Source organism: Atractosteus spatula, chromosome 15, assembly GCF_055471065.1.
Source record: "Atractosteus spatula isolate fAtrSpa1 chromosome 15, fAtrSpa1.hap1, whole genome shotgun sequence".
Classification (NCBI taxonomy): domain Eukaryota; kingdom Metazoa; phylum Chordata; class Actinopteri; order Semionotiformes; family Lepisosteidae; genus Atractosteus; species Atractosteus spatula.
In genome coordinates, this window is record NC_142720.1 from 22,949,044 (window position 1) to 22,976,512 (window position 27,469).

Below are 27,469 nucleotides of genomic sequence, written 5' to 3' on the forward strand. Positions count from 1 at the left end.
TTTATAGTAATCTTCTAATGGTTAAGCACCAGAAAATTTGCCCTTAACTGAAGCATTTGGAATGTGCTATGGGCAAGATGGTTTGAAGGTCTGATTTTAATCTGAGCCTTCCTTAACCTTGATAAAGTGTTAAGTGATCTTCTTCAAAGGTTTCGTGAGATACAAGCTACATTTTATGCAAACAGACCAGTCGCATGTCAGAACACGTCCCGTGACTAGTGCCTAAAGCAGACTGTAATCAGTTCAGTCATGCTGTATTAAGTGAACTTGTTCTATTACAAAAACCTTCATAACCTCTTACATACATTTTTCTCAAATCATTTTGCTGCATTTTTAAAATAAAAACTTCTACCTACAGACATGGGCCAACACACTGACAACCTACTGTAAGTGCCTTTATAAAGACAGCTTCTGGGGGTTTCTTAAATGTTTGGAATTTCAAACAACTACTGTTTGAAGTCAAATTCACATTTGTTTTTTGTTTTTTTTATAAGGAAAGGATGTCCATTTGATGGTTCTGCATAAACCTTTAGAAAAACCCTGTGGACAGTGGACAAGGATGTGTACAACAGTGTGCGTGGTGCGGTATTGTCTGCATTAAGCTCTAATGTACATTGGAAGGAGCTCCTGTTTCACTAAACTCAGTGTGTGTGCTCTGTACAGAGCACTGCTTTGAGTGTGGGAGGCTATGACACTGGTATCTGGGTGTACTCTGAACTTTTCCACTGGCAAAAAGGCGGAGCTTATTCTTCAAATGGGTCTTCTGCAGTCCTCTGTGAACAGGTTTCCTATAGCCTTTATTTGCATGCGAAAACTGGTTTCCACACCCTTCCAGCAGTGCTGTGCTTTTCTTTAGCGACAACACCTAGATTAGTCTTTGTTGCTTCTTTGGTGGGAAAGTTCTTAAATGCTGGTGTTTTAGATACTTTCCTTGCGCATGTATATATGTTTTTATGCTTTTTAATGCTTCTGAAGACATTTTAGATTTAATGGGAATTTAAGAAGGGATCGATGAAGATTTGCCTGTTACTGACAATGAGAAAGTAAGTTTCATCCAAGCCCATTTAAAGAAACATAATACTGCTTTGAGATACTTATTTAGAAAAAAACCCAATTGTCTTTATGTTTCAAAATTGAGTATAAACTGTGGAATTCTTCTGTCTACTTTTCATCATCTAGTAAAATGCATTTTCCTGCAGGGTTGTTTATCTTGAAAACTTTGTTAAAGTTGTGCTCTTACCTTGAATTAACATGTTCTAAATTTACTTTAGCAATACATTTCCAGATTGCTAACAAATATGTACTTAAAATATCAGTACTACTCATCAGTAGGCATTTATGAAAGTGTTAGGTGTCTTGTTTGAATGACAAGACAAGCACACATTTTGAATGGAAATATATGCGTTTCTTTCCTGCTAACGGAAATGTTTTTCCAAGTTTAATGGTGTCAGATTGATTGAAGAATTTGTGTTTCTCTACGATGAATTTAGGGAGAGATTTATTCTTTTAGATCCCCCGTATTCCATTTTTCTTTCTAGCTGTGAACTAGAATTTGAAAGGAAGCATTGGACATTGTGAAAATATTGTGAATCAAAGGTACTTTAGGCTTAGTATAAAACTTGAAATAGAATATTAAGAAAACCTATTATTTTGCAGATAAGTTTAAAAAACAGTTTGGCGTATTTTCCCCAAGCAGGTCTGCTCTCTAATAAACATGTGTGGAAAAGAGTGAACACAACTCCATCATGACCTCAGCATGTGGAAACATGTGACACACATGTTGCACACCAACATTCTACTGTAGGTGTTAGCATGTGAGGTCAACATAGTCGTCACTCAGAAAAAAACGTTGCTTATCAGATAACATTTAACTTATCAGTCCCTTACAGATTGTTTTTTTTTTAATTAGAATTCAGTGTTGTCATATATGCGTTTGTTTTCAATAAAGTTTTGTTGCTATGCAATCCATTGCTGAAATATACATTATCGATTATCGATATTGTTATTATAGCTGTCAATACAGTTTTACCCTTCTGTATCAATTCTACAGAATACAGAAACCTAGAATACAGAAAAATTAAAAGTAGTTCAGATTTAATATTTTATCTGGCAGAGTTTTCTTTCATCATTTAAAACCTGCAATGAAGGACTGAAGCAATAACTTGTGACCTGTGGAGGGGTCAGAGCTGTGATTAAGTCTGGGCCTAAGCCCATGGCATGGTATGATAAGGCAGTCAGGAATCTTTTTCAGATTTAATACATTCAGCTCTTAAAGAACTGAATGTCAGCACAGGTGGATATCACATGATGACCAGATCTTGGATATTTTGAGAATTAGAGCACAGTTTGATTAAAATGCGACAGATATCTTGCTTTTTTAAGATGGATTTATTTTTTTTTTAAGTATTCTGCTTCTTAGATAGACAAAACCTTCTGGCTTGCTTGTTGAACTAGTTTTAATTATGAATGCTTTCTGATCAAAGTACTCTTTTAATTTTTTTTGTCGTAATATTTTTGAATATGCTCTATGATCATTTTTAATTCATCAAATATTATGCCTATGCAGAGCTCTCTCTAGGATTCTTATCCTACTTAGATAACATTAAGAGAGTTAAAAGTGTAAATAAAATTCCTATTCATTTTTAACAAAGAATAGAATGCTCCATGTTTGAGAGGAATAGGAGGGAATCATTATCTAGTTTTAGCCTCTGAGTCAGCATCAATCTGCAGTATGTGGGAAGTTACCTCTTCTAACTGAGCTGAGAGCAAGACTATTAGATTGTTCAACTAATCTGATCTGGAACAAGGATGAACTGTCATGCCAGTTCATTTATTGGCTACACTGCTATGTAAACAACTCCAGGCTGAAACCAGATGGACAGTGGGCTTTTTACATTGCGTAGTCTGTTAGGACTACCTTTTATAGCACTTTAAACTGGTTCTCAGTTCTAGTCCTGATCGGTTACTATGTCTGTTGGTTTTCAATTTAGTACTGTACCTAGTCTGCTAGGTAATGCCTTTAATTGATCTATTTAGCTGTTTCTGTGCACATTCTTTTATTTCACAAATACCCTAAAATATACAATACTAACCAAGGATATTATTCTTAACAATCTTCAAGATTATTGGATGAGACTCTTAGATCTATTTTCTGCTGTTTGCATCTTCAGAGGTGCAGATGGTGACATTGTAGGTAATGTACCAGAAGGATTGAAGTTCTGAACCTCAGAAATTGGTAAAGGGTTGATATCAATAACAAAAATCATTTGACTTTTTATGATCTGAAAGAAAATTGAAAAATAAGTATAAAAAACGGTACAATTCTTATTAGAACTGAGTTACAAAAATCAGAAGACCATAGATTTAGAAGTCCCTGCTCTAAAGTATTTAGTAGGGTGAAATTAAGACAGAGAAAAAACGCAACCTTTGTTTAATTTTTTGCCATAGAGATCTAAGTTTTTGAAGATTTTTCTGCACACCCTTAGAAATGAACCACATTTATTTGAAATTCAGGAGGCAAAGTTTACTAAAATTTCATGCCAAAAGTTGTATAACATTAAAGCTTGCTGTAAGGAAGATATGCTGAAGATACGCTGATATCAGGCATGATTTTGCAAGCCTGTTCAAGTTGATCAGACCAACATTTTTGTGCATAATACTTAGAGACCGTATGAGACAGAACATCAGTTAATCTATGTGTAGTTTGTCTTTATGCCTAATGTGTGTGTATATCCTGAAGTGCAAACATACTGTATACAACATACTGAAATTGCTGTCAAACCTTGCTTCTCATGCCCCTTTGTCTTTGTTTGGGCTACATTTTCAATCATAGAATCCTTTAATTCAGCTAACTGATTTTTAAATAAAACATCATAAAACTGTTGCTGATTTCAAGGTAGTTTTAGACTTTCTCTATCCAACATTTTCAGAGGCAAAAGCATTCGGAATGCGCAGTCAACCAGCTGGCAGTACAAGTAGGATTCCTGTCACCCTGAATGGGAGACAGATGGCACTGTGGACATAAGACAAGGCCAGAGCCTGTGAGTGGGCAGCCCACTGTTCATTGTCATTCTGAATCTGACTGGACATCTTAAAAGTGAAAGTCATTAATATTATTGGCTAATACAAAATCATAAAGGATTTTTTACCTGAAAACGCTGACCACATTGTCCTACTGTCAAACAAGTATAGCATGCTCTCTTCATTTTTACTTTGGAATGGTTTATCACATTTTTCTGCCCTAAAGGTACGGTATTAAAATATCTTTAAGGTAATGAAAACTGAAAGCTTGTTGTTTGTTTTCTGTTTAAAATGCTAGAAGCAGTCTCTACAGAACATTAACTCTATACAAATTTAGTGATTAATGTGAGTCATAAAATGTTTTAGCTGACAGAAAAAAAATACCTGAATACCAGGTGAGCCCTGAACTTTTGATAGTTCATCTATACGATATGAAAAGCTGTGGGCACTGAATAATTCTCAGTATAGTCTCATTGCTCTCTTTGCCTGAACTTGTACAGTACATGAAGAAAAGCAAGATGTCACGAGATGTACATTCAGAGTCACTTTAACCGAATTGAAATTTTAAAAATTGCTCCAATATCAGTTTGTTAAAACTTAAATCAGTTTGTTACAGTTATCAAACCATATCGCTTTCATCATCTTTTATAAGCATCTACTGGTGAACTCGTTTAATTGACATTTTATTTATTTAATTTCCACTTTTCAGCCCGAAGTGAAAAAATAACAAACCAGGCTGCTATAAACTTAAGTCTTCTAAATTCAAATGTTGCCTTACAGTTCCTGGTGGACCTCAGGAGAAACACAATGTGACTGGCACGCTTCTTCTGTGTTTTTCTGTTAGACATTTCATACAAACCTTTAGAAGTTGTTGCTATTTGAAATAGGGATTGAATGTAACAGGATAAATTGCCTGGAACATTTCGGAAAATATAAATTAGGACGCCATAAAACCTAATCATCAAATGAGTCACTTATATTTGCTTCAGTCATACCTCACTCCTCACAAAGTCACCATCATGTGAAGCTCGTGCCTACAGTAGTTTCTAGTGCAGACTCAGTCGAGGAAGCTTGAGGCTGAAATGCCACAAGGGAGGGGATGTGTGACGAAGACTTGGCGTCCTGCAGCTGGTGTGCAGCGAGGTTTCTGTCCCAGCTTGCTGATTGGTTTTGGGTGGGAATGTGGAGGACAGGTCCAGCGTTGTCGGGGACTGGGGAGATGTTGCGTCAGACTGCTTTGTTCCCATTTTGTTCTTCTTTGAGGAAAAAATGAAACTAATAAAAATAGGGCACAAAAATGACACTTGATTTGCTTTCTAGAAATGATTAATGTGTGATAAAGTGTTGTTGCTGCCTCCTGCTCCTCACACCTTGCCTAGAGGTGCCTTCATCATAATTTATGGTGCTTCGGATGAAGCTGGATTTCCTTCTTCAAATTGCCTGTGAATTTGCATAACTTCAGTTTTTCTTTTGATTTCACAATACGTTCCTTGACAAGTCAGCTATTTCATAGGTTTCTTTTTTTCTTCTTGTTTCTTTTTTGGCTATCTGCTCCATGGATAAGATATCATGGGCAAACTCTAGATAGCCATGCCACGTATTTCTGCTGTTTTTTTATGTACTACACATTTTCTCACCATTCTTACTATCTTGTTTTTCCCAAAATGAGATGGTAAGAATATAAATGACATGCTTCTCAGACGTCACTCAGCTTGTGAACATTTGGTGTGATCGGCTATAATCTTGTGTAACGTCCCTGGTAATCCATATATTTTCTGTACTGTGAGAAGCTGCCTATACAGTAAAAGGCTTTCTGGAACTTGATGATATTGAGCAGTGTTGCATCCAAAACAAATATCAGTAGTATATCTATGTGACTAGTCTGTGGTTTAAACCCTTCCTGTTATCTTTGTTTTCCATCACCTGCGCTTTGTTATCTATTAAATAATATTTTTCTAGGACTAGGAAAAGGGGATTCTGTGATTTATTGTAGTCTTTCTCTACAAACATAAAAAACGTATCAAAGGAACTGATCATGATTCATTCTAAACTTTATCTCCTAAGAAACTCTACTTGAGTCAATTAGTGCTTCAAAAGTATGAAACCAGACATTTTTAATAATGGATTAGTTCAGGTTCTGCCAGGTTGAAGCTGTGGAGAACTGTAACCTAACTTGTCAAATTTTAGGTGCAAAGCAGGAAACTCACTGGATGGGATCAGTCCATCACATGATTTTCACACAAACACATACAGCGACAATGTAGAAACACCAGCTAACATAGATTACATGTCTTAGGACTGTGGAGGAAAACTGCAGTGCTTGGAGAAAGGGAACACACAAGCTCCACACAGGCTAGAACTGCACCCCAGAGACAACAGCACCGACCCCCACACCATCATGCCCCCCACCTCCTTATTAAACAGAATCAAGACCGGTACAGTAACTGTTCACTACCATTCATCATACTTCTTATCAGAGCCTTGGGACTCAGTTCTGGTCGTCTAGGCTGGAGATCAGATATCTAGCTCACTCTCACAGCAGCCGTTGCTGTATGACTTATTGTGCTGTGCTCCCCAGCAGCTGCTCTGCTTCCCTTCAGCCTCTTGTCTCCTCTCACTCATACGTTCCACCTAGTCCTTCAGGCTCAGCTTGCAGGACTCCACGGCAGGAACTCCAGTGCCTTCATGGAGCTCCCGCCATCCTGAGATTCATCTGACAAGTTGTTTCATGATCTCATTTCCCTCTCTCAGATGATTTATTCCACCAGCTTAGCCCACCATCTGTGCACCTTCCCATCCAACCACCAGTCAGTTGAGTGCGTTTAGCCAAGTGGAAAGTTTTTCTTCTGCAATAACTTGCCTTGAGAAAAAAAGAATGCTGGAATGCAGCCTTCCCGTTTCTTGGACCTTCCTCTAGGTCTCCAATTCCAATCAGGACCTCAACACTGGTATCCACTGTTCCTCCTGTCAGGTCACCAGCTGCTGATGTCATTATTGTTATCTTTGTGCCAACAAAACGTCCTCTGCTTGTTTGTCTCTCTTTTGCCGCTTCCCTATTTTGTTGTTACTCTCAGTCTTGTCATGTCCTGCTGTGTTTTATTGTTGCTGGGTTGCTTTCATTGTTGTTGAATTTTGCAGAGACTCTCTGACTCATCAGCCCTGATCAGACGTCCCAAGTCCCTGTCGTGTTGGTAGTCACACCTTGGTCCCTCACCTAATTGGCGTCCTCCTTGACTCCTAACTACCACCACATCCACCCTCTCTCTTTCGTGTTTACAATTACACAGCGCGCCAGCTTCTCTTCTGCACTTACAGTATCTCCACATGCTCATGACACTGGGATTCCTCTTTCACACATCACCGTCTTATCTCTGCACCTCACTTCTGTCCTTCTGTTGGCTTCATCCTGGTGCCTCTTGTCCTCTTTGGCCCCTTCGCCATGCAGGACTGCAACACAGGGCCCTAGTGTCAGGCGTCTTGAGCCAGCTCGGATCCTATCCGATATGTAGGAATTGACTCGGCAACTTTCCCTTCACAGCTTTCATCTCCAGCTTGGTATTCTCCACCTATATTTTTAGTTCCGAAAGCATTTTCCCTGCACCCAGGCCATCACTCCCTCAGCAGAATGAATTAAGTCTAACCCAAACCAAACACATTTACATCTTTTCATTTTCTCTTAATTGGAGTTGGAGTCCATACTTACGCTTTTCTAAACTCTGTTTAGAACACTGGAGCTTATTTTTCATTTGGACACTTTAAGTAAAGAAAATTAAGCTTTTTACGCTCATTGAGCACATACATAATGTAATTCACAATTTAAATAATGAGTAAATAGGTCTGTCAATTGTGTAGAATGATTCCATAACATAACATATGTGATATCATGAAAACACTGGGGGCTAAGTATTTGAGTAGAGTTAAAATTCCCCAAATTACTTTATTGAAAATGGCCAATCCAAACAACATGATTTCAATTAACATAGGAGTAGCAGTAGATATCACCATGCTGTCTTGAGTAATGGAGTCTGTATGTTTACTATAGACATGATTGAAGATGGCCTAAATGTAAGAAATGTTTCCTGGGGAAAGAAATGTTCTGCTTCAGCAATAAGCAGACAATGTAACAGAAGCCAAGAAACTGGTATTACTGAAGGACAGGCCATACCCTGGTAGGCAGGGGGTTGCCACACTGGCCCAGGACTATCACATGTGTATTATTCATCTGTATAGTCAGCTACAGCATGAGAGATTCCAGGAAGAGTAATCTTCAGCAGAATGAAGCTGACCATCTGCATGAAAATGATATGCGTGCTCAGGGGCTCCTCAGGAGTAACCTTCATAGCCGAGAGATGAAATCACTGTCTTCTCTGGGACAGTGAATAGTAAATAGAGAAGGGGGACTGTTTATTTCAGTGATGAATGCTGTATTTCAGCGCTATTTGCATTGTTCAAGCAAAGCAGTTATTAGTGGAAATGTGATGAAGTAGAGAGGAATATCTTTTTACATAATTATAAAGCCTTTAGAGTGGATGAAGGCTAGCTTTACCGCTCAGTGATATATTGACAAATAGCATGAACCAATGAGGAAGTGTCAGTTTTCCAGCAGGGCAATGCAAGCCCACAAAGATCTAGGATTACAATGACACAACAAGAAAACAATGTCTCGGCTTTGGCGTGGCCAACTCTCTTTTATGACCCGAGTCCAGCAGAACATCAAAGGGACTGTTACACCCCCACTCTATGTACGTCTAGGGCAGGGGAGAGAGCAGCATGTAAGCTGGGTTTAATGGACACAAGGGCACAAACTGAATGGCAACACAGAGTGTATCTGCTAGAATAATAATGACAAAAGTTAAAAAAACATACTGGCAAGATAAAACGGTCACACTAAGGGGAATAGGGATGCTGGAAAGCACATTATAAAAGAAATCTACTACAATTATTCTAGGCTTCTGTCCCAAAAAAACAATAACGATGGCATTGCCAACAAAAGTCTTCCTCACAACTAACTGACTACACCAAATTAAACTAACCTAGAAAAAAATAGAAGTAAATTTAATATTAACATAAACATCCCTATTACAAACATCTGACCAGCTCTCCAGTACTACCCCCCATAACATTCCAATTAACAATGAATATGAAAAAGAACAGGGACCAACCTCCTAATGCCTTCAAAGGCAGACAACAACCTTCACTACAGGATAAAAAAGAGCACAGCAAGAGTCTATTTAAAGATCTATTAAAGGTCTGTATTGTTTGTACAATGTTACCTGGAGTATATATACTGTATGCCCAGGGAAATCATACTTGTCATTTCAAAAATACACAATACTAAAATGTACAGTATTTTTACTTATATTTTCTGTGATTGTTTATGATATCTGTAATAAACATATATTTCATTAGGTCCATTAGACTTGTGTTGTATTTCTTTTGTGCATACTGTAGGTGTAGTTTAGTATTTGCATCCCTAAACTTTAGTACAACTCATCCCTAAACTTGGGCCACCTTTAGTCCAGTGAAGACTATATTGGTATTGTTCTAAATTAAGATAATTATTTAAAATATCTCTGACTTTATTGAGAGGAGAAATAATTTGAACATGTTCTTTAAATGCTGTATTAAATTATAGGTATTTATTAGATCTTGATTCTTTAAAACGTAATGTTCTTGCCTTCATGACATCCTAATACACAAATTTGCCATTTACAGAATTTTTAAAGTTTAAAAGAATTTCTTCTTTTACAGTTTAAAATGACCCTTGTTTTATCACACAGTAAGAGCTTTGTTCCAGTGTACGAAGAAAGACAAAAATTTAAGTCAGAATTCAAAATTTAGAACACAGTTTTTCAGTTTGGTAAGACATTATTTAATTAAAATGTAATTTTAGTAATCAGTCAACCAGCAGTAAAAATGTTGGTGCTTAGGGATTCAAATGGAAATTTGAGTTATTGTTCCATCTCCTGATTACACTTGATGTGACAAAAATATGTCTGGGATTCTACACCAAGAAATACAAACACAGCATGAAGAATCATAGTCTCCAGCTTTGAACTATATTGTATTGCTCTCAGGGTCACATGGGTATGCGCCCTCACCACTGCCACCTCAGGCCAGCCCCTCACCACTGGAGACTCGAACCCGGGCCTCTGGCTTCACTCAGCAGGGACCCAGCCAGCTAAAGGGAGATACGATATTATTTTAAGAACAAATCAAACACTGAGCAATAAGAACAGAACAGTAACCCAAAATGAGAAAACAGAAACCAAAATGAAACAAAAGGGCTACATCAAAACAGCAAGAATTACAGGACAGAGAAGACTCTGTATTGCAAACAAAATGTCTCCAATTAACTGCCTTGGGTACAAAAAGACAAATACTTCAAAGACAAAGCCCAAATATTCCAGAGGTGAAAGCTATAATTGATAATAAGGCTATAAGATCTTAAAGATCTAATGACCACGTAATTATAAACTTGGTCAAATACAGTACCTCATCCAAAGGTGATTTATTTTACATACTCAGGTCATTTAATGCTATATGCATGCTTTCATATTTACATTTTGAGACAGACAAGGAAAAGATTAAATTTGGAAAATGAATATAATGCATATATTAGTAAAACACAGTAATAAATTGATAATAGTAATTAGATCATATTGAATAAGAGAAATTGTGTAAAGGAATGGAATGTGTTACAAATACATGTAGCTTAATAAGCATTCAACATCATGTAATATGAAAACACATCTTAATTCATGTAAAATACTATTAGAATTATAGTTATCTAAAAATGTAATACATGTGTTGCAGGTGTCCAGTATTAGCATCTTGACGTCCCTTCGAGGAGCTGTATAAGGCAACAGTAACGATGGAGTCTTTATCACTGCTGTCTTCTCTGAAAGGAGAATTCAAGCCCGAAGACTATGTTCTGCCACATTACAAAGAATCGTACCGCCTAGCCATTGACACTCTAGTGAGTGGAGGCAAGGAGAGCTATCAGGACTTTCTCGTGTCTGAGCGCATTGGGGACTTCCTGTCGGAGGAGGAGCTGGAGTTCATCATGGCGAACATGGAGAAGCCTCCTGCAGCCAGCCCCTCTGAGGATGATGAGGCACCACACGATGACACACCCTCCACGGGGACCTACTGGCCGGTGGATTCTGATGTGGAGACTCCAGACCTGGACCTGGGCTGGCCTGAGTTCCTGCCTGATCCCATCAACCGCACCAAGATTGATCTGTTCTTCCACCCCCCACGCCAAAACTGCCCCACTATCAAAGAAGTTGTAAGAAAACACATCCAGGATGCAAGAAAGGTATTAAGGACTTCCTTTTGACACCACTTTAAAAACCCCTTAAAACTATAGAATTCCATTTTTAAAATATAGCCAAATGGTTTTATTGATTGCTTCAGTTATTCAGCATCATTCATGAATATTCAAGTATACATTTTTGTTTGGTACATGTAAGAAAAACCTTCATTATCAGCATCTTGAAGTTTCTTTTCCAGTAGTTAAGACAGATCCTAATTAATGTCCAGGAGTATGAGGCTGACCAGACCCTCCACCCCCTTTTTTATGAGGAAGAAGCTGGGGAGCTGCTGCAAGGGTGCAGATGGGGTGGAGGGGAAGGTGGATAAGAAAATGCAAAGGAGGTACTCAGAAGGCGATGTATTTAGACATAGGAGAACGGAAGTGGGTGAGATTAGACTTTGGCTTCCTTTTGAACTTTCTGTTGAAAAAAACTATTTAGGCTACCTATGATCTTTTAAACAGCAATTTAAAGATTTTTAACTCTAATCCATCTTTTTCCTCTGCATTTAAAGCAGAACAGGGTAATGTTTGCTTCAAATTGTAATTAGAATCCCAGATCCAATCAGTCATTGTTAGGCAAATGTGAAGCATTCCTTAAAAACAGCTACACAAATACGCAATCAGTAATCACAGGATGCCAAAACAAGTGTGCTTTCCGATTTCTCTCTTGGCATAAATGCAATCAGTTAGGCACTTTCATGTTACTCATACCAAGAGTGATAAGAGCTGTGTGGGGTTCTTGAGAAAACTAAAACGGTACCCCACATTGCCAGTTACATGACTCCTGACTTACAATGCCCTTTTGTTTCCAATTGATCAAACTGCTGATACAGTGGTTCAACATCAGGGTGATTTCTTCAGTAGAAACACAATTGATGTACTCACCTGAGATTTCTGTCAAGACTCCCCGCTGCTACAGAATGGAATCCCCACCATTGCTTACTTTCACATGGTAGATGGGCAACTTCCTAGCTTACATGAATCAAAAATGGGATCCTCAGAATTTCTAAAATGCTGTGCCTTCCTATACTTGTCTATCAGCATTGCTGCAATAAAATTAATTTTTCTCATTAAGAGAAATAAGCCTGTGCAATATGATTAGCATGCTTAGCATGTCATTTCAGAAACTTACCCGAAGGAGAATGTAGCTACAAAGATCCCCACATGACAGAATCCTTAAAAAAGAACAACAGAAAACGAAGTAGTAATATTTATTCATAGACACAAAAAAGGCTTCACCTCCGTTAAATCTTGATGTTCCAGACAATTGTGAACAAGTAATACTGTAGGAGAGAGACCTCTGTGCATTTACAGGCGCACTCTCAGACCTGCTGTCCATTTTCTCCTATCTGAGCTCATTTACCTGCTATTCGCCATTTTCTAACTCCTGCTCCTGCTGATTTTCCAAAACTATATTTAAGTATGTGTGTGGGCGTGGAGCAATAATTTTTAATCTTTTTCCTTTGTGCTCTCTCTTGCTAGATTTAAACATCAACTGTTACATTCTGACCACAGGGAACAATTCCCTGCTATAAAAACCACCCTGTGCAAAATTTTCTTTATATCATTTGGATTTCCTGTAATCTCTTCCCTTAATTGTGTCCTGCTGTGTGTGTTTTGCCTTGCTCCCTGTTGTTGCTCTGGTCTGGCAGTAATTTGTATTACTGAGCCAGAAGTTCTCGCACAAGGAGGCATGCCTCTGTGTCACCACAATAACCCTGTGACACAGTGCGTTCTCACACACTCCTAGCTGCAAACGTCAAGAATGATATCTTCGCTAACATGAAAATGAATGAAAAAATGGCTTATGCAACAGATGAGAGAACAATAAAATGCAAACTATACAAAAAGTCTTTCAAGAACAGTAATTACTTTATGGAGATTACATGATGTTTTTATGTGTAAGTAGGGATTCAGTGCTTCTGCCGTCAGGTACTGTATATTACCATTTGTTTTTATCAGCACAGAATGCCCATCTTTATTTCAATCAGGAATTTGAGATGAACAAATGGTAGGTTCTTCACATCTATGAATATCTTTCAACTCTATATCATTAAATTCTTCATGCAAATTAACATGACATTTAGCCCACTTTGTGAGTTTGCATTTCTGAAACACCTGAGAAACACCTTCGTTCATGTTTCAGCTTGGAATCATTGGGTGACTTTTCCAGTTTCATACAGCATAGCCAAAGTCACAGAGAGCTGGAGAGTGATTAACAAGGTTTTACCCACTTCCCTGCTTCACTGGTATATTTTAAATAAGATATTTAACAAATTCAGCTCTGTTAGACAACTGATTGAGAAGTAGTTCAGGTGGGTAGCTGCTTTTTTACCAGCAAGTTAGTGAGGTTGCGATGGGCACCAGAATGGGACCCAGCAATGCCAATATTTTTGTAGGCAGGTAGGTTTTGTAGGCTTCTTCGCTTCCTACACTGGCTTTGTCCTGGACCTCTACTACATTGTAGACTACATACATACTACAGCGATACATTGATGTCTGCGCCGGTGCCGCCACATGCTCTAATGACCAGCTAGAGCACTTCCTGCATCACTTCACCAACTTCCACCCATCCCTCAAATATGCAGTTAACATATCCTCTGAAACTCTTCCCTATCTAGACATAAGCCTATCCATTAACCATCCCTGACTCTCTACTTTGGTCTAATACAAACCCACAGATTCACACAGTTATCTTCTGTACAGCTCATTTCACCCCAAACACACTAAAAACTCTCCCTTTTTCACAGTTCCTTCGGCTACGATGACTCTGCAGTGATGACGTCGATTTCCAGAACCAAGCTCTCAAAATGCACTCTTTTTTTATCAATAGAGGATACCCCACCTATGTTATTGACAGGGCCCTTATCCGAGCCAAAAACAGCCCACGGACCATATACTCGATCAGGAACCCCCGGCCTAAAAATTCCTTTGGTGCTTCCCTACCACCCTAATCTACCTACCCTACCTACCACACTCTCTATCCCCAGGACCGTTAACGACAACTTTCCTATCCTACAGGATGATCCCTCCATTGGGGACCTCTTTTCTGACCACCCCATCATCTCATATTGCCAACCACCTAATCCGCGTAACCTTCTTGTTCACGGCTCCCTCGACTGCCCTCAGCAACCATCCACACCAGCAACTTTACCCTGCAACAGAACTTGCTGCATCACCTGCAAATATTTACTGTATCTAATACCACAATCATTCAAGGCCCCTCAGGACAATTCCTGAGGGGCCTTGAAGTCAGATGACATCTTGTACCTCCAGCAACCTTATTTACTGTATCTCTTACAGTAAATGCCCAGCTATCTACACTGGGGAAACAGGAAGGAGACTCGGAGACAGGGCTGTGAAGATTAAAGATTTCTCCAAGCCCATGGTTTCTCATTTCACCTCTGACGGCCATGATCATACTGATCTCTCCGTCTGTGTTCTCAAAGTAGGGTTTCTCAACTCCCATAGCAGAAAGACATCAGAAACTGAAATTATCCTGAAACTTGGTTCACACCTTCCCCCTCCTCTCAACGACAGACTTGTTTTCTTCTAATTCTCTCTATTCATTTGTAGGTTTCGTTTCACACCTCACCTCACCTCTCTCGACCTTGCACCACTCGATTGGCCACTCTGCCTCTCCCCTGCTCCCGCCTCCTCCTCTCTCCTGGCTGTTGTTTTCCCAGGCTATATTATCTTTGCTGACTGCCCTATCTTTCTCCCACCTGAAGAAGGCTCCACAGCCAAAACGTTGTGTTTTCAGCAGGAATAAACCTATTACTTGTTCCTTTGGAACAGTTTGAGAATGTCACCTACTTAATGGCATACCATTTAGCAAATATTATTAATGCCATTGGCAACTAAGGCTTTTCAAAGGAGATTCAAATCCAATTTTATTCCAAAATACCCTGTCTGTTCATCTCCAGAGTGAATGCAAGCATAATTTTGAAAGCACTCCACCAGCAAAGAAAAAACTTTAATGAGAGAAATGCACACAACTGAATAGATTCTGGCTACCTGTGCCGTATCTCAGTCTTGCTGGCTGGATGTTAATAATAATAATAATAATAATAATAATAATAATAATAATAATAATAACATCACTTTATTAACCCTTTACAATTTCGTGCATTAGGAATTATCTTTTTGCATACCCCAGCTTGCTCTCCATGTTAAAAAGCTTCAATAGAAAACACCAGTGGTTAGCCAGACACTGGCAAGTTTTAACATATTCAATGCAAAAGAAATTTAAAGCAAATTGCATTTTTTTTCCATTAGTAAACAGCAGCTTTCTCACTCAAGTTTTTACATTCTAGTCTCATGCAAAATATGATACATTCTGGATATGCTGTGTGCTGCTATTTTAAAAAAAATAAAGTGTATTTTTAATTATTTTAAATGTTTCCCTCTCATTTCATTCCAGGTCATTGCAATTGTCATGGACATTTTTACAGACGTGGATATATTTAAAGAGGTTGTAGATGCTTCAGTCCGGGGAGTTCCTGTTTACCTACTGCTTGATGATTTCCAATTCAAAAGCTTTCACACTATGGCTGAAAAGCAAGACGTTCAAGTCCAGAGGCTGAGGGTAAGAAAAATAATGAAGCTTCTAACTCAGTGTTTTTCAGCCTTTCCCCCCATGGTACACTTACAGGAATCTGAAAATTCTCCAGCACAACTGCCCTGTTTCAAACACACACACACATACTGTACATCACCGGTCTAAGCACTTTGTTATTAGTATTCTAAGCAAAATTATTTCAGCCTTTAACCAGAGTTTGCCTCATATTTGCCTTATCCAGGCAGGAATGAATAAAATGAAGCATATTTTCTGTCCATCAAATGTGAAAAATGGACCGTACACCACACGATTCCCGCACGGACAGTCTTAGGGGGTGGCCAGTCTCATGTGACCCTTCCTAAATTCTCTGCCCATTCCCTTAATGTCTAAAGGCACACCAATGGAAAAATGTTGCGCTTCCTCGTGACATAAAAATTCTGAAACTGAAGTTATAGATACAGCACTAAATGCATGTTACTTATTCAAGGTATTACAGAACCTTTCCAGTAAAGTCAGTACTGAATTCATTCTTAATTGTCTGTTTGGATGAATTCCTGCAAATTACAAATCTAAAGATTTTAAAAAAAGAACACAAATAAACTTTCACAAAGTCATAGAAATAAGCTCCTGATATTATTTTATCTTGACTTTGACCAAATCACTTAAAGTGATTAAGGTCAGATGCACACAAATTTTTTTTCGTCTCCAGGAATTTGATGGTATTTTCACACTCCTAGCTAATCAGAGACTGACTACTGTTTGCTGTTCTAGATTTTCTTGTTGAGCAGCCCATTTTTCTCAGTTACAACTCTTTCCAACCACCTGTTTAGAACACAGAAACACCTTCCTCAAAGCGTTATGTGCTGTTCGTGACCTATTATTTCTGCTGACACACCATCCTGTACCCTCCCTTTGAGCGTTGCCAAAGTTCTGGTTTAAGCGTCTCTAGTGTTTTCTGCAGAAAAAACAGGGATGTTACAGGTTAAAACTTGTTTGTGAAGGCTGAATGGAAGACTGGATTTTTAAGCTATATGCGCATACTGTATGTGGTACATACAGTAGCTATGTTTAGTTATATTTTTATGTGATATGTTTTACACACATTTGTTTCAAGCATTTAAATTCCTGGAAGGAAATCTAAATGAAGCAAAAACTATCAATCTTTGAAAATCTGGGAAAGACAGGACCTCTCAATTGAACAGCCTTTTTTTGGCTTGTCTGCAGGAAAAGCCTTTATTATTCAGCTGATTTTCACTGTGCTCTTGTGTTTCAGCGAAATTCAAATTAACAACATTGTACTGACATCTCCACAGAGATTGTTTCAATTTGTCATTTAAGTGTTCATGGGCTTTGATGGGCAATTTGGCTTAAAATGACAGGCAATAGGTAAATGGCTTCTTGAGTCAAAGGCTCTTTAATCTGCGCATCTGTTGACAATAGAAAATATGTCTCAGGAACCATTTCAGATTGATTTATTGTTATTTTTTATACTGATTTAAGTGTATTCTGTAGTACTGTAGCAAAATACAATGACAAAATTGGACATTAATTCTTAAAACGTCTTACTGTCACTTTATAGTCCCAATTATCAAGTTTACAAACATTTTCTTAGGAGCCTGCAAACAACTAGAAAAAATATGTCTTCTATAAAAATATGTCCAACAGCTTTCGGGCTTGGCTATATTTTTATTTCATAACAGTTTTGAACCTTTTCAAGAAGCAATAAAAAAGGCAATTAAGACATTGTCTGCCACACCTACTACAGGCCTTTGGCAGAGTTCATGCACAAACTTGTGCAATGCTGTTAGTAACAAGCACACACACAGAAAAATGTACTTGAGATAAAAGTAGCCATACTGCTTTTAGGGATATCTTTTTACATTGCAATCATTTATCTGCTGGCTAATCAAGAATTTTTACAACTTAAATATTTTAAAGTACAAATAATACAAAACGTGTTACTTTTGTGTTTGCAGACAGGCACCTATAATGGCCTGAATATGTCGATGGTTCAGACAGTTTACTCAGACTCTGCAATTTCGCTGTCTTGCCCATAATGACAGAACAAAAATCTAGAACAATTACTGTTCAATAAGCTTTTTTACAGCACTTGACTCAGGGCCAGATTTTTGAAAGTCACTAGCACTTTACTAATGAATACTGATATCCAAGTTTAAAACTGATTTGAAAAGTGAAGAGATATTTCTATAAAAAGTATTGTACAGGAAATGGAAAATAAAATACACATACAATCTTAATTTGGAGAACAAGTTACAGTATATTAATTGGCTAATCTTTTTTAATGTCCAGGTAGTTAATTCTGGTAGTTACAATGGTATTCACTATACCCTACATACATTAGCAGCAATGGAGTTGAAAACAAAGTTAGTGAGACAGACTGTAAAGTCTTTTCAGGCAGATTGGCAGTCTACGCAGCCAGGTGAGCTGCCCCAGTGAAGCTAACTACTCAAATCATACCTCCTCACGTCCTCAATTACAGGTTGACCAAACTACTGAAATAAAAGAACGGTAAGAGTCTACTCATAGTGTGTTTTCATCTGTTTGTGGTTGGTGGACAAACTGGGGGTTATGAAGATTAATAAAATGATTGCCGTCCCCAAGTCAATAAATGGAAATTGCTTGTTGTGAGAGATTTGTGTCCTTGGTGGCAAAGACATGGTGGAGATCCAGGTTTAACATTTTAAAAAATACATTACTTGTCACTAATCTGTTTTGAAAAGAAAAAAAGGACTGAGCAGGATGGCAAAGTATTAGTTTAATTACTAATAACCAGGGAGCTGGATGTTTGTATAAAGCCCCTGCATATTCAATTGTGGCAGTTACTCATTTGCATTTTCTGTGAGTTGGGGTTATATACAGTAAGTACCTGTTCTAATAAACCTAAAAGATTATATGCATATGTAATGCTGACTTATTCAAAGAGGTTGCTCGTGACAGTATTTTACTGACTGCAGTCTTTAGAAGACTTTATTAAAGCATTTTTGAGTAGTAGTTCTATACAACACTCATACTACCTTCTATGATCTTACTGTTCCCTTTAAAAAAGCACTTTATCAAAACCTTCCCTTCCTTCTTGATCTATAAATTTTACTTTAGCTCTGCTGAACCCTAAGGCTTAATGTCATACTGTATATTTAAACATTTTTGTACTTACAGGTTGTCTCTTCCCCTGGCACATCATAGTTTCAAATTGGCACCCATTTGTTTCTAAAATACACCTGCATTTCAAAATAGCTATACAACATGCATTGCAATTATGTATAATTTAATATTATTTCTGTAGGTCTAAAGGAATTGTAGATTATGTACTGTACACTTTAGTATTTGAAACTCATGCCACAGATGTTACAAAGGTGTTTGCTTTCTCCAGAGTAATATTTGCCAAATAACTTGTCTCAGTCAGTTTCCCTTCATTTCTTTAGATTAAAATGACTGGACTATCAACATGTATCTTCAAAATTCAGCTGCTAGACTTTAAAACTGATTTCAATTATACAAGCACATCACTACTCTTTTGACCTCCCTGTGTTGGCTCCATGTAAACTGTAGGAGTAGTCTTAAAATCCCACCCCTGACTTCTAAATGTCAAGTATATGTTTCCTGACTGTCCCAGAGATTTTGTGAGTTATTTCACCTCTCTGGGACAAGTGTGACTCATTGCGTTGCAGATTGCTGTGTGAGCCCATGCCATTCTTTTAGTGACAGGGTTTTCTTCACTTGCACACCACAGCTGTGGAAAACCAGGGTGAAGTTGTAAAACACTCCACATCTGTTTTTAAAAGTTCAAAATACATTTCTTCAGGCTTGCATCTCCCGATTTTCAATGTAACTGTGTTTGGCTTTCTTTGTTTGCCTGTGTCATCCTGATATTTTAGCCATTCAGAATTGTTTCTTTCTTCAGCTTTTAATTGCGATTTCCACATATCAGTTCTACTGGAAACTGTGGCAAGCGGAGGAACGGGCAGCTCAGTCCTCACCACAATTGCATGTGGAGATCCTGCTAGATGAATGGAACAGGACTGGGCTGTGTACATGTGTACAAATCTTATGGAATATATTGCGTGATGTTTTCTTACCCTCATTATGTTTCATTTTGAACAGAACATGAGGGTGCGCACAGTAAAGGGCCAAGAATACCTCTGCAGGTCTGGAGCAAAGTTTCATGGAGCAATGGAGCAGAAGTTTGTCTTGATTGACTGCCAGACAGTGGTGTATGGTTCCTACAGGTACAGTATCAGCCTTTTAACTTCCTGCATTCCAGAATTATGAGATAGCACATTTCTGAATTCTGATTTTTTTCTATAATTTCTATATATTTGTCTATATTGACAATTTAAAACATAGATTATAGAATTAGATTATAGCTTCATAGTTCAATGCTCAACACTGGTGAAAGAAATAAAACAGTGTCATCTTATAATTTGCTTAATAATAAAAATTACACTATCTCTGGCATTATGATATTGTAAGTTTTCACAATGAAAAATGAAAGGAATCAAAAATTACAAAGGGCATCACAGTGGTGCAGTGGTGAGCATTACTGTCTTGCAGCACTGGGGCCCTGGGTTCAATTCTTGGGGTGCTGTCTGAATGGAGTTGGCATGCTATCCCTGAGTTCATGTGAGTGCTCAGCTTTCCTCCCACAGTCCCAAGACATACTGACAGGATAATTGGCTTCTGGGAAAATTGGTCCTAGTGTAATTGTGTCCTTGTTTGTGTCTGTTCTGTATGTGTCCCGGGTAGGTGTCCTGTCCAGGGTGTTTTGCACGTTACTTTCCAGGTTAGGCTCTGGCTCCCCTGTGACCCTGTACTGGATAAAATGATCCTTAAATGGATGTATAGAAAAATGTTATGTTTATTTTTATGTTTTCTGTTTGTTGGCACTTTAAGCCTGAAGACATTACTCATCATAAGCATGTCTTTCAGCTTCATGTGGTCCTTTGAGAAGATCAATCTCAGCATGGTGCAGGTTATCACGGGCCAGCTTGTTCAGTCCTACGATGAAGAATTCCGAATGCTGTTCGCCCGCTCCACTGTACCTCAAGTATTTGCTCCGGAGAGCGTATTGCTGGACAGTAAGAATGGAAAGTGGCAGAATGGAACTGGCCCTTTAACCTCACATGTGTCATATGCTGGTCAACAGTTTGAACGAAGAGACCATCTGCGACACACCCTTGACACAGTTTACATGAAAGCTTGTGGAAGGCAGTACAATTCGAAGAACAACCTGGGAGACTATGACAGTGATGTATATCATAAAAGAACACCTACCTACACACCAGCAATCCATACCGGCTTCAACGTACAGAACAGAATTCAACAATTTCAGCTTCCTGAGACAAAAAATTACTTGAAAAGACACAGTTATGCTGGAGAGAAACAAGAAAGTACCTATCTTCCCCAGAGGGCTACAAGATACTTATCCAGCAATTGGAATGTGGCAGCAGACAGTGATATGCACACGGCACCTGGAAGGAATGAATACCTCTCTGGTGGTATTGGGGATCAGTACCACCAGGGAAGACTGACCCAACCGTACAACAGGACGTCAAATGTCCGACAGTCCTTTCATGGCACTGATAAGCAAGTCCTTTCATTGCAACAAAACATGCCAACTCTAGAGCGAACTGCAAAGTCCTTCCTGAGGACATGGAGGATTGAATCATACCTGAATAACAGCGACTTTCCTGCTGGGGAGTCTGGGGACTACCTGGATCACCTTACAATCCCCTACGAAGGTATGGACTGCAAAGACAACAAACCGAATCCCCTTTACATGCATTCACGCGTGCGATCCTCGCTAGTCTTCAAGTCCACGATACCAGAGCAGCCAGAATCTAGCAGCCTTGCAACCAACTCATCATCTTCTAAGCTACACGATGATCCAACTCTTTCATGCGGCAACAAGTTTTATTCCTCCCTGCAGAGAAACCCAGTAATGCCCATGGAAAACATGATGAGGCAGGAAGACTACATACTAAAAAGACGCAGTCTGCAGGTCTACGATGAACCCAAGACAAATCTGAGCTACGCAAATGGCAAAGAACCCTACCACTCTGTGTACTCCACCCTTAAGAGAGCACCATTAATACAGCCTGATTTTGCACAAAAGGAAGAGAACTATTCTTATAACAGGCATAAGTTGAATGGCTCAAAATCAAATGTGGACTGCAGTGCTAGAAATGAATCACCTAGCTACATGTTTGGAGCTCTTGGACAGACTAATATAGTGGTTAGGAATGAGGCTGAGAGGGCTGGTCAGAATAATCCTGTTGTTCCTCAACTGGAGGGACAGAGATCATCTTCACAGCACAACATTAAGAATGACGTGGACAAACACGAGCCTTCAAACTCTAACTGGCAGACACCACCCTTGCGAACTGTGTCTGTTAGTTCTCTTGGAGAAAGCAATGGCCAACCCTCCCTGAAGTCAAACAAAGGGAGTGAAGGTTCACCACGCTTCTTCAAAAAGAGCACCAAAAAGATCAAATCTCTGCTCAGCTTATCGGACAAAAAAGATAGCTCTTCCAAGAGCAAAAATGACTCCAATTACAAAATGTGTAGCAGTTCTGACACTTTAATATCTGATGATGACGACCAGAATTCCAAATCGGGCAAAGGGAAGAACAGCAGCATGACGAATTCCATTAAATCTGTCGACAGCACTGCCCATGCCAAAGCAAATTCGAAGCCTCAAGCAAAGGAAAATGATTTTTCACATAATGTCGGAGGTACATCGGCCCCGCGATTCGGGACCGAACAGCTCCATTATCAGACCGAGCAAGAGCAGCGAAGCACCTCCAACGTCTCCAACACGCCTTCCAGCACTCTCGAGCGGCGGAAGCCACAGTCGAGCAGCGCTCGCTACGAGAGGCCGAGCCTGGCGACGGAGGCCTTCCACAGGAGCCGTCTCAGTGAGAAACGGGTGTACAGCCGCTTCGAGCCCTTCTGCACCTTCGAGAAGCAACTATCTCCCGCAGACCACACCGTGACGGCCACGACGACCATACACGCCCCTGAGAAGAAGAGCCTGTTCAGCAGCCGTGCAGGAGCCGGTTTACTGCCTCACAATGGTGCGGGGTACCAGACATACCCTCCCAACGAAAACAAGTTTGGGAGATTCATGCAAAGAGTGGGAAATTTCATTCACAAACACAAGTGAGCGGAGACGCCGGGCACTGACAAGACTGATGGGAAACTCATCACACAAGTGTCAAATCAGGACAAACTGAGAAGCAGATTTCTTGGGCACGTTTTTTAGAATATATGTACAGTATCCTCCTAGTACTGGTCTTGGGGTCAGACTGTGTACTGTGTATTATGTAATGGACTACATTTTGTATTACCTCACACACTGTATGTGCTTTTATACAGTCTGTTCTTTTATTGTAAATATTGTAAAAGCCAGATACATAGAACTATTAACCTGTAGGGAGATAAATGTGATATTTGCATTTTAAGGCATAAAGGGATCATGCTTTGTATTCAGGGTTTCAGGAAAAATAAGATGCAAAGCAAATATTTTAATTCAGTCTGATGTCAGTGGAGTGCAAAGTCATTGCAAAGTGGAGAGATAACATGAATTTCTAGAGTAGCTACACAGAGCTTAGAATCTTTAAAAAAACAGGTGATAATGGCATATTTCATGCTACATTACAGAAATGTGTGGTAGGGACAGTGGTTAGCAGGCTTAATTAGTATTATAATTAGTCACATACCTGTAATAAAAAATTGATGCCATTCAATGAAAACCCCAGTGTAATTACACAATTGAACCAACAAATGGATTTTAAACACTCCTTTATTATCATCAATAATGACCCAAATATGCAGTTAATATGTTACCATTCTTTAAACACTTGCTCACCAATACATGATTGGCAATTCGAATGTAAATATTTGCTGTCCAGCAAGATGGGGCAGTGGTCAGTGATCTGCATAGATTCTGTATACATACTGGTTTGCTCATTGGGTTCCAGACAAATTGTGCTTTTTGTGAGTGTGTGCGTGTTTGTGTCTGTGTGATGGACTGGTGTCCTGTCCAGGGTGTGTGAGTGTGTGCGTGTTTGTGTGATGGACTGGTGTCCTGTCCAGGGTGTGTGAGTGTGTGTGTTTGTGTCTGTGTGATGGACTGGTGTCCTGTCCAGGGTGTGTGAGTGTGTGCGTGTTTCTGTCTGTGTGATGGACAGGGTGTATCCTGCCTTGAACCTGTTACTTGCTGGGATAGACTCCAACTTCCCCTTGACCCAGTGAATAAAGTGGTTAGAAAATGGATGGATGGATAAATATCTGTGCTTACCCTCCTCTGATGTCTAGACAGAATAAAACTCTGTGGCTTGTGATGTAGTGTAATTCTCCTTTTGGATACAGAGTGGTGCTCTGCTAGTGACCGTGATTGAATCCTAGAAGGGGCAGATATGCACAAGTCGCTGGTGTGATGTTGAATTCTTCCCCAGAGTTATCTGTTGTCTAAGGTGTGGCAGTGTGTGTGCTCAGGGCCTGCAAGTGACTGGGCTGGAATCCTAAGGGAGTACAGAGAGCTGCTCTTGTCACACTTGTACCTACCCATCTCATCACACACTGACTTGCATAAAATTCCCATATTGAAAAGTTTTTTTGAGCTGTAACAATATCCGTGTTCTGCTCGGTTGTGGTTAACTTGCTAGATGAGCTTGGTCAGCTTTTCCCACAGCAGGTTCACACCTGTGTGCTGATGTGAATGAAGTCAGGTGACACAATGAATTGCTGCCTCACGATTTTTCATCATTCTCAGGGGGGAGTGACTGAGTTTTGTATTAATATTACAAAAAAACATTCACATTATGCAGAAAATCCCTGATACATCATTTAATATGGCTCACTACTGTATACCCCTGGCCAATTATTTGCTACTAATCTCATTTTATGGACAGCTTACCGCAGTTCACTTCCTAGCATTCTTATTGTACCTCTTTACTAAAAAAATTAATGTACAATTTTTTGGCAAAAAGTGATCCAGGAGCACTTCTAGTGTTCCAAAATATTCAGAAAGGCAATGCAGTAGACAGTCCCACTGACTTCATGGTAGTAGCTCTCATTCTCAGGAGAGGACCGATATCCACCAAGAAAACTATTGCGCATCAAGTGGAGAAGTGTCATATTACTGAGGAAATTTAGATAGGTTTGACTGAACAAGACAGGAGTGGACTTTAGCCAGGACACTGGGGATTAAACCACTCTTACAAAAAGTGTTGTCTGGTCATTGAAGACCAAGTAAGCAAAAGTAAGTTGTATAATGCCATGTCTGAAGCATGACAGATCCCACAGCACAGTCTCCCCTGTTACAACACTGGGGCATTGGATTTGAAACCTCTGGTGCAGGAGGAAGAGCTCCATCTACTGGTCCACCAACAGTTACTACAGCAGTCACCTGAATTTCCTCAGATGCCTCCACTCCTGGTACCAACTCTGCTTATTTAGCTTTTGAGACCCAAGGAGATCATTTCAAAGTGGCAATGTTGCTGTCAAAACACATCGGGAAAAATGAGACACCAGCCTTTCAGATTTACAAAATAATTTTCAGCCTGTTTTTTTTTTTAATGGGGGAGAGCCTCCATAAAGGCTAATAGGACCACTGCCACAAAGCTCTCAGGCTCCAGTAATACTCATGTGTACTGTGTGAACTTTGCATGGGATCTTGTCATCATGTTGACATTGGATTTCTCCAGGTGTTGTAGTCTGGTGTCCCTGAATTGTCCTTTTCTTCTTGCATGTGCATGGGTGCTCTCGAGTGGGCTGGTGTCCTGTCTGTTGTGAAGAAGTTCCATACTGCACCCTGTGTGTCTGTGATACAGTCCGAGCTGCTGCAACCATGATCTGGAATAAGCAGTTTGCGGAGAAAGGGTGGCGGTATGAGGACTGATATTGAAACACTGGTGTCTGTGAGCATTTTTTAAAAAGAATGAAACAAGTCAAAATACAGTGCAGTGAAAAAGCTCTATGATGTTGAATAAAATACTTTGCATGCATAAGAATTTCTTCTGTATTTTCAGTGAGAAACCTTAACTAGTTCAGATGCACAAAATTAATTTGACAAGTTACATAATTAGTTATAAAATGTTATTATAATTGAAATGAAAAAAGCAAAGACATGGTAGATCCCACTTGTGATGGATTGAGGCCAGCGCTGGTTGAGGCCAATGGTGACTTTGTAGGAACTACAGACATCAATGGCTGAGGCAGGAGAACATGCTCATAAGTCAGCCACATTCCAGCAACTCCACAGCTGGCCTGAATGACAGAGTGGCAAACCCATCTCAAATCCCGTATAGAATTTGCAACACTGCGGTTAAGTGATACTGCCCAAACCCAACACGTCGCAGTCAACCCTACACCCAGGCATGGAGGTGGCTGCATTGCTGGCTGGAAAGCTTTTCAAGATTGAGCAGAGTTTGGATGGAGCAAAGCACAGGCAAATCTTAGATAAACACCTGCATCAGTCTGCTAAAGACCTAAAACTGTGACAAAAATTCACCATCAAGCAAGAGACCAACCTTCTGAATGATACAAGGGCTTAACATTAGGGAAAGTGAACGTTCTTGAGTGGGCCAGTCAAAGTGACATGAATCCAATATGGCAACGAAAATTCTTGCCATCAACAAGCTCCAACCAATCTGGAAAGTGTGGGCAAGTTTGCAAAGTAGAACGGGCTAAAATTGCACCCACCTGCAAAGTTGGTAGATGGATAGATGCCTTCCAGCATGTAGGGGAATCACCATCCTGTTGCCATTTCTGTAACATTCATTTTGTACAGGAGAGGGTTGTTAGCCTGGTGCCCAACATGGGACATGAACCCAGTACCCTGAGATTATGAGTCTCATGCTCTACCAACAGAACTAGTGGGGACCCTAAAGCTGGTAGAGACCAACCAGCATACAGTATTTTAATTTTTTTTTGCTTTGCTGTTATAGCTGACCATTCACATTTTGATTACAAATATTCATATGAATAAAATGTGTAAATACAATATAACTGTTTAAATCAACATAAAGCAACATCATTGGATGGGGGTTCATACTTTGCACTGTCCTGTACTGTCCTGTATAAACTGTCCTACTGTATATCCATTTTAATACACATCTTTTCACACTGTTTAGCAGAATGTACTACTTTAAGCAGTGCGTCTGTTGTCTACTGTAATACGCAGCACATCTGAGTGCTGTTAATGAGTGCCAGTTAAAGCATGCAGGGGTTTCCGTGTCGTATGCATTACAATTGTATGGTGTTTTGTCCAAGTGATTGCTAAGTAATGTACTGTATGTAGTTCTTAGAGTGCAGAGAAAAGTGTAATACAATGTCATTCATTTATTAGCAGTATCTCGGAAGTCATCTTTAAATGACAGCACGTGACTAGTACTGGAGAGCAAAAAAGTTAATTAAAAGTAATTTTCCAATTTCTGTATATGTCTGTGTTTGTTATGTGCAGCGTGTAAAGTATCATGACTAGAGAGAGATTTTGTGCTAAACTGTTCTATTTTAAAAAGGGAATAAAAAGAAGTCAACCATGAAAA

General features: G+C 39.4%; 1 protein-coding gene across 1 annotated transcript; it reads left to right on the forward strand.

Moving 5' to 3' along the window:
• The first annotated feature begins 796 nt into the window (after positions 1 to 796).
• On the forward strand, positions 797 to 27,469 carry sack1b (scaffolding CK1 anchoring protein B). The gene is made up of 5 exons (XM_088934396.1): positions 797 to 1,043; positions 10,837 to 11,341; positions 15,762 to 15,926; positions 20,022 to 20,146; positions 20,847 to 27,469. The coding sequence occupies exons 2-5, from the start codon at positions 10,895 to 10,897 to the stop codon at positions 23,080 to 23,082; spliced, it is 2,973 nt and encodes a 990-aa protein (XP_088790522.1). The 5' UTR covers positions 797 to 1,043; positions 10,837 to 10,894; the 3' UTR covers positions 23,083 to 27,469.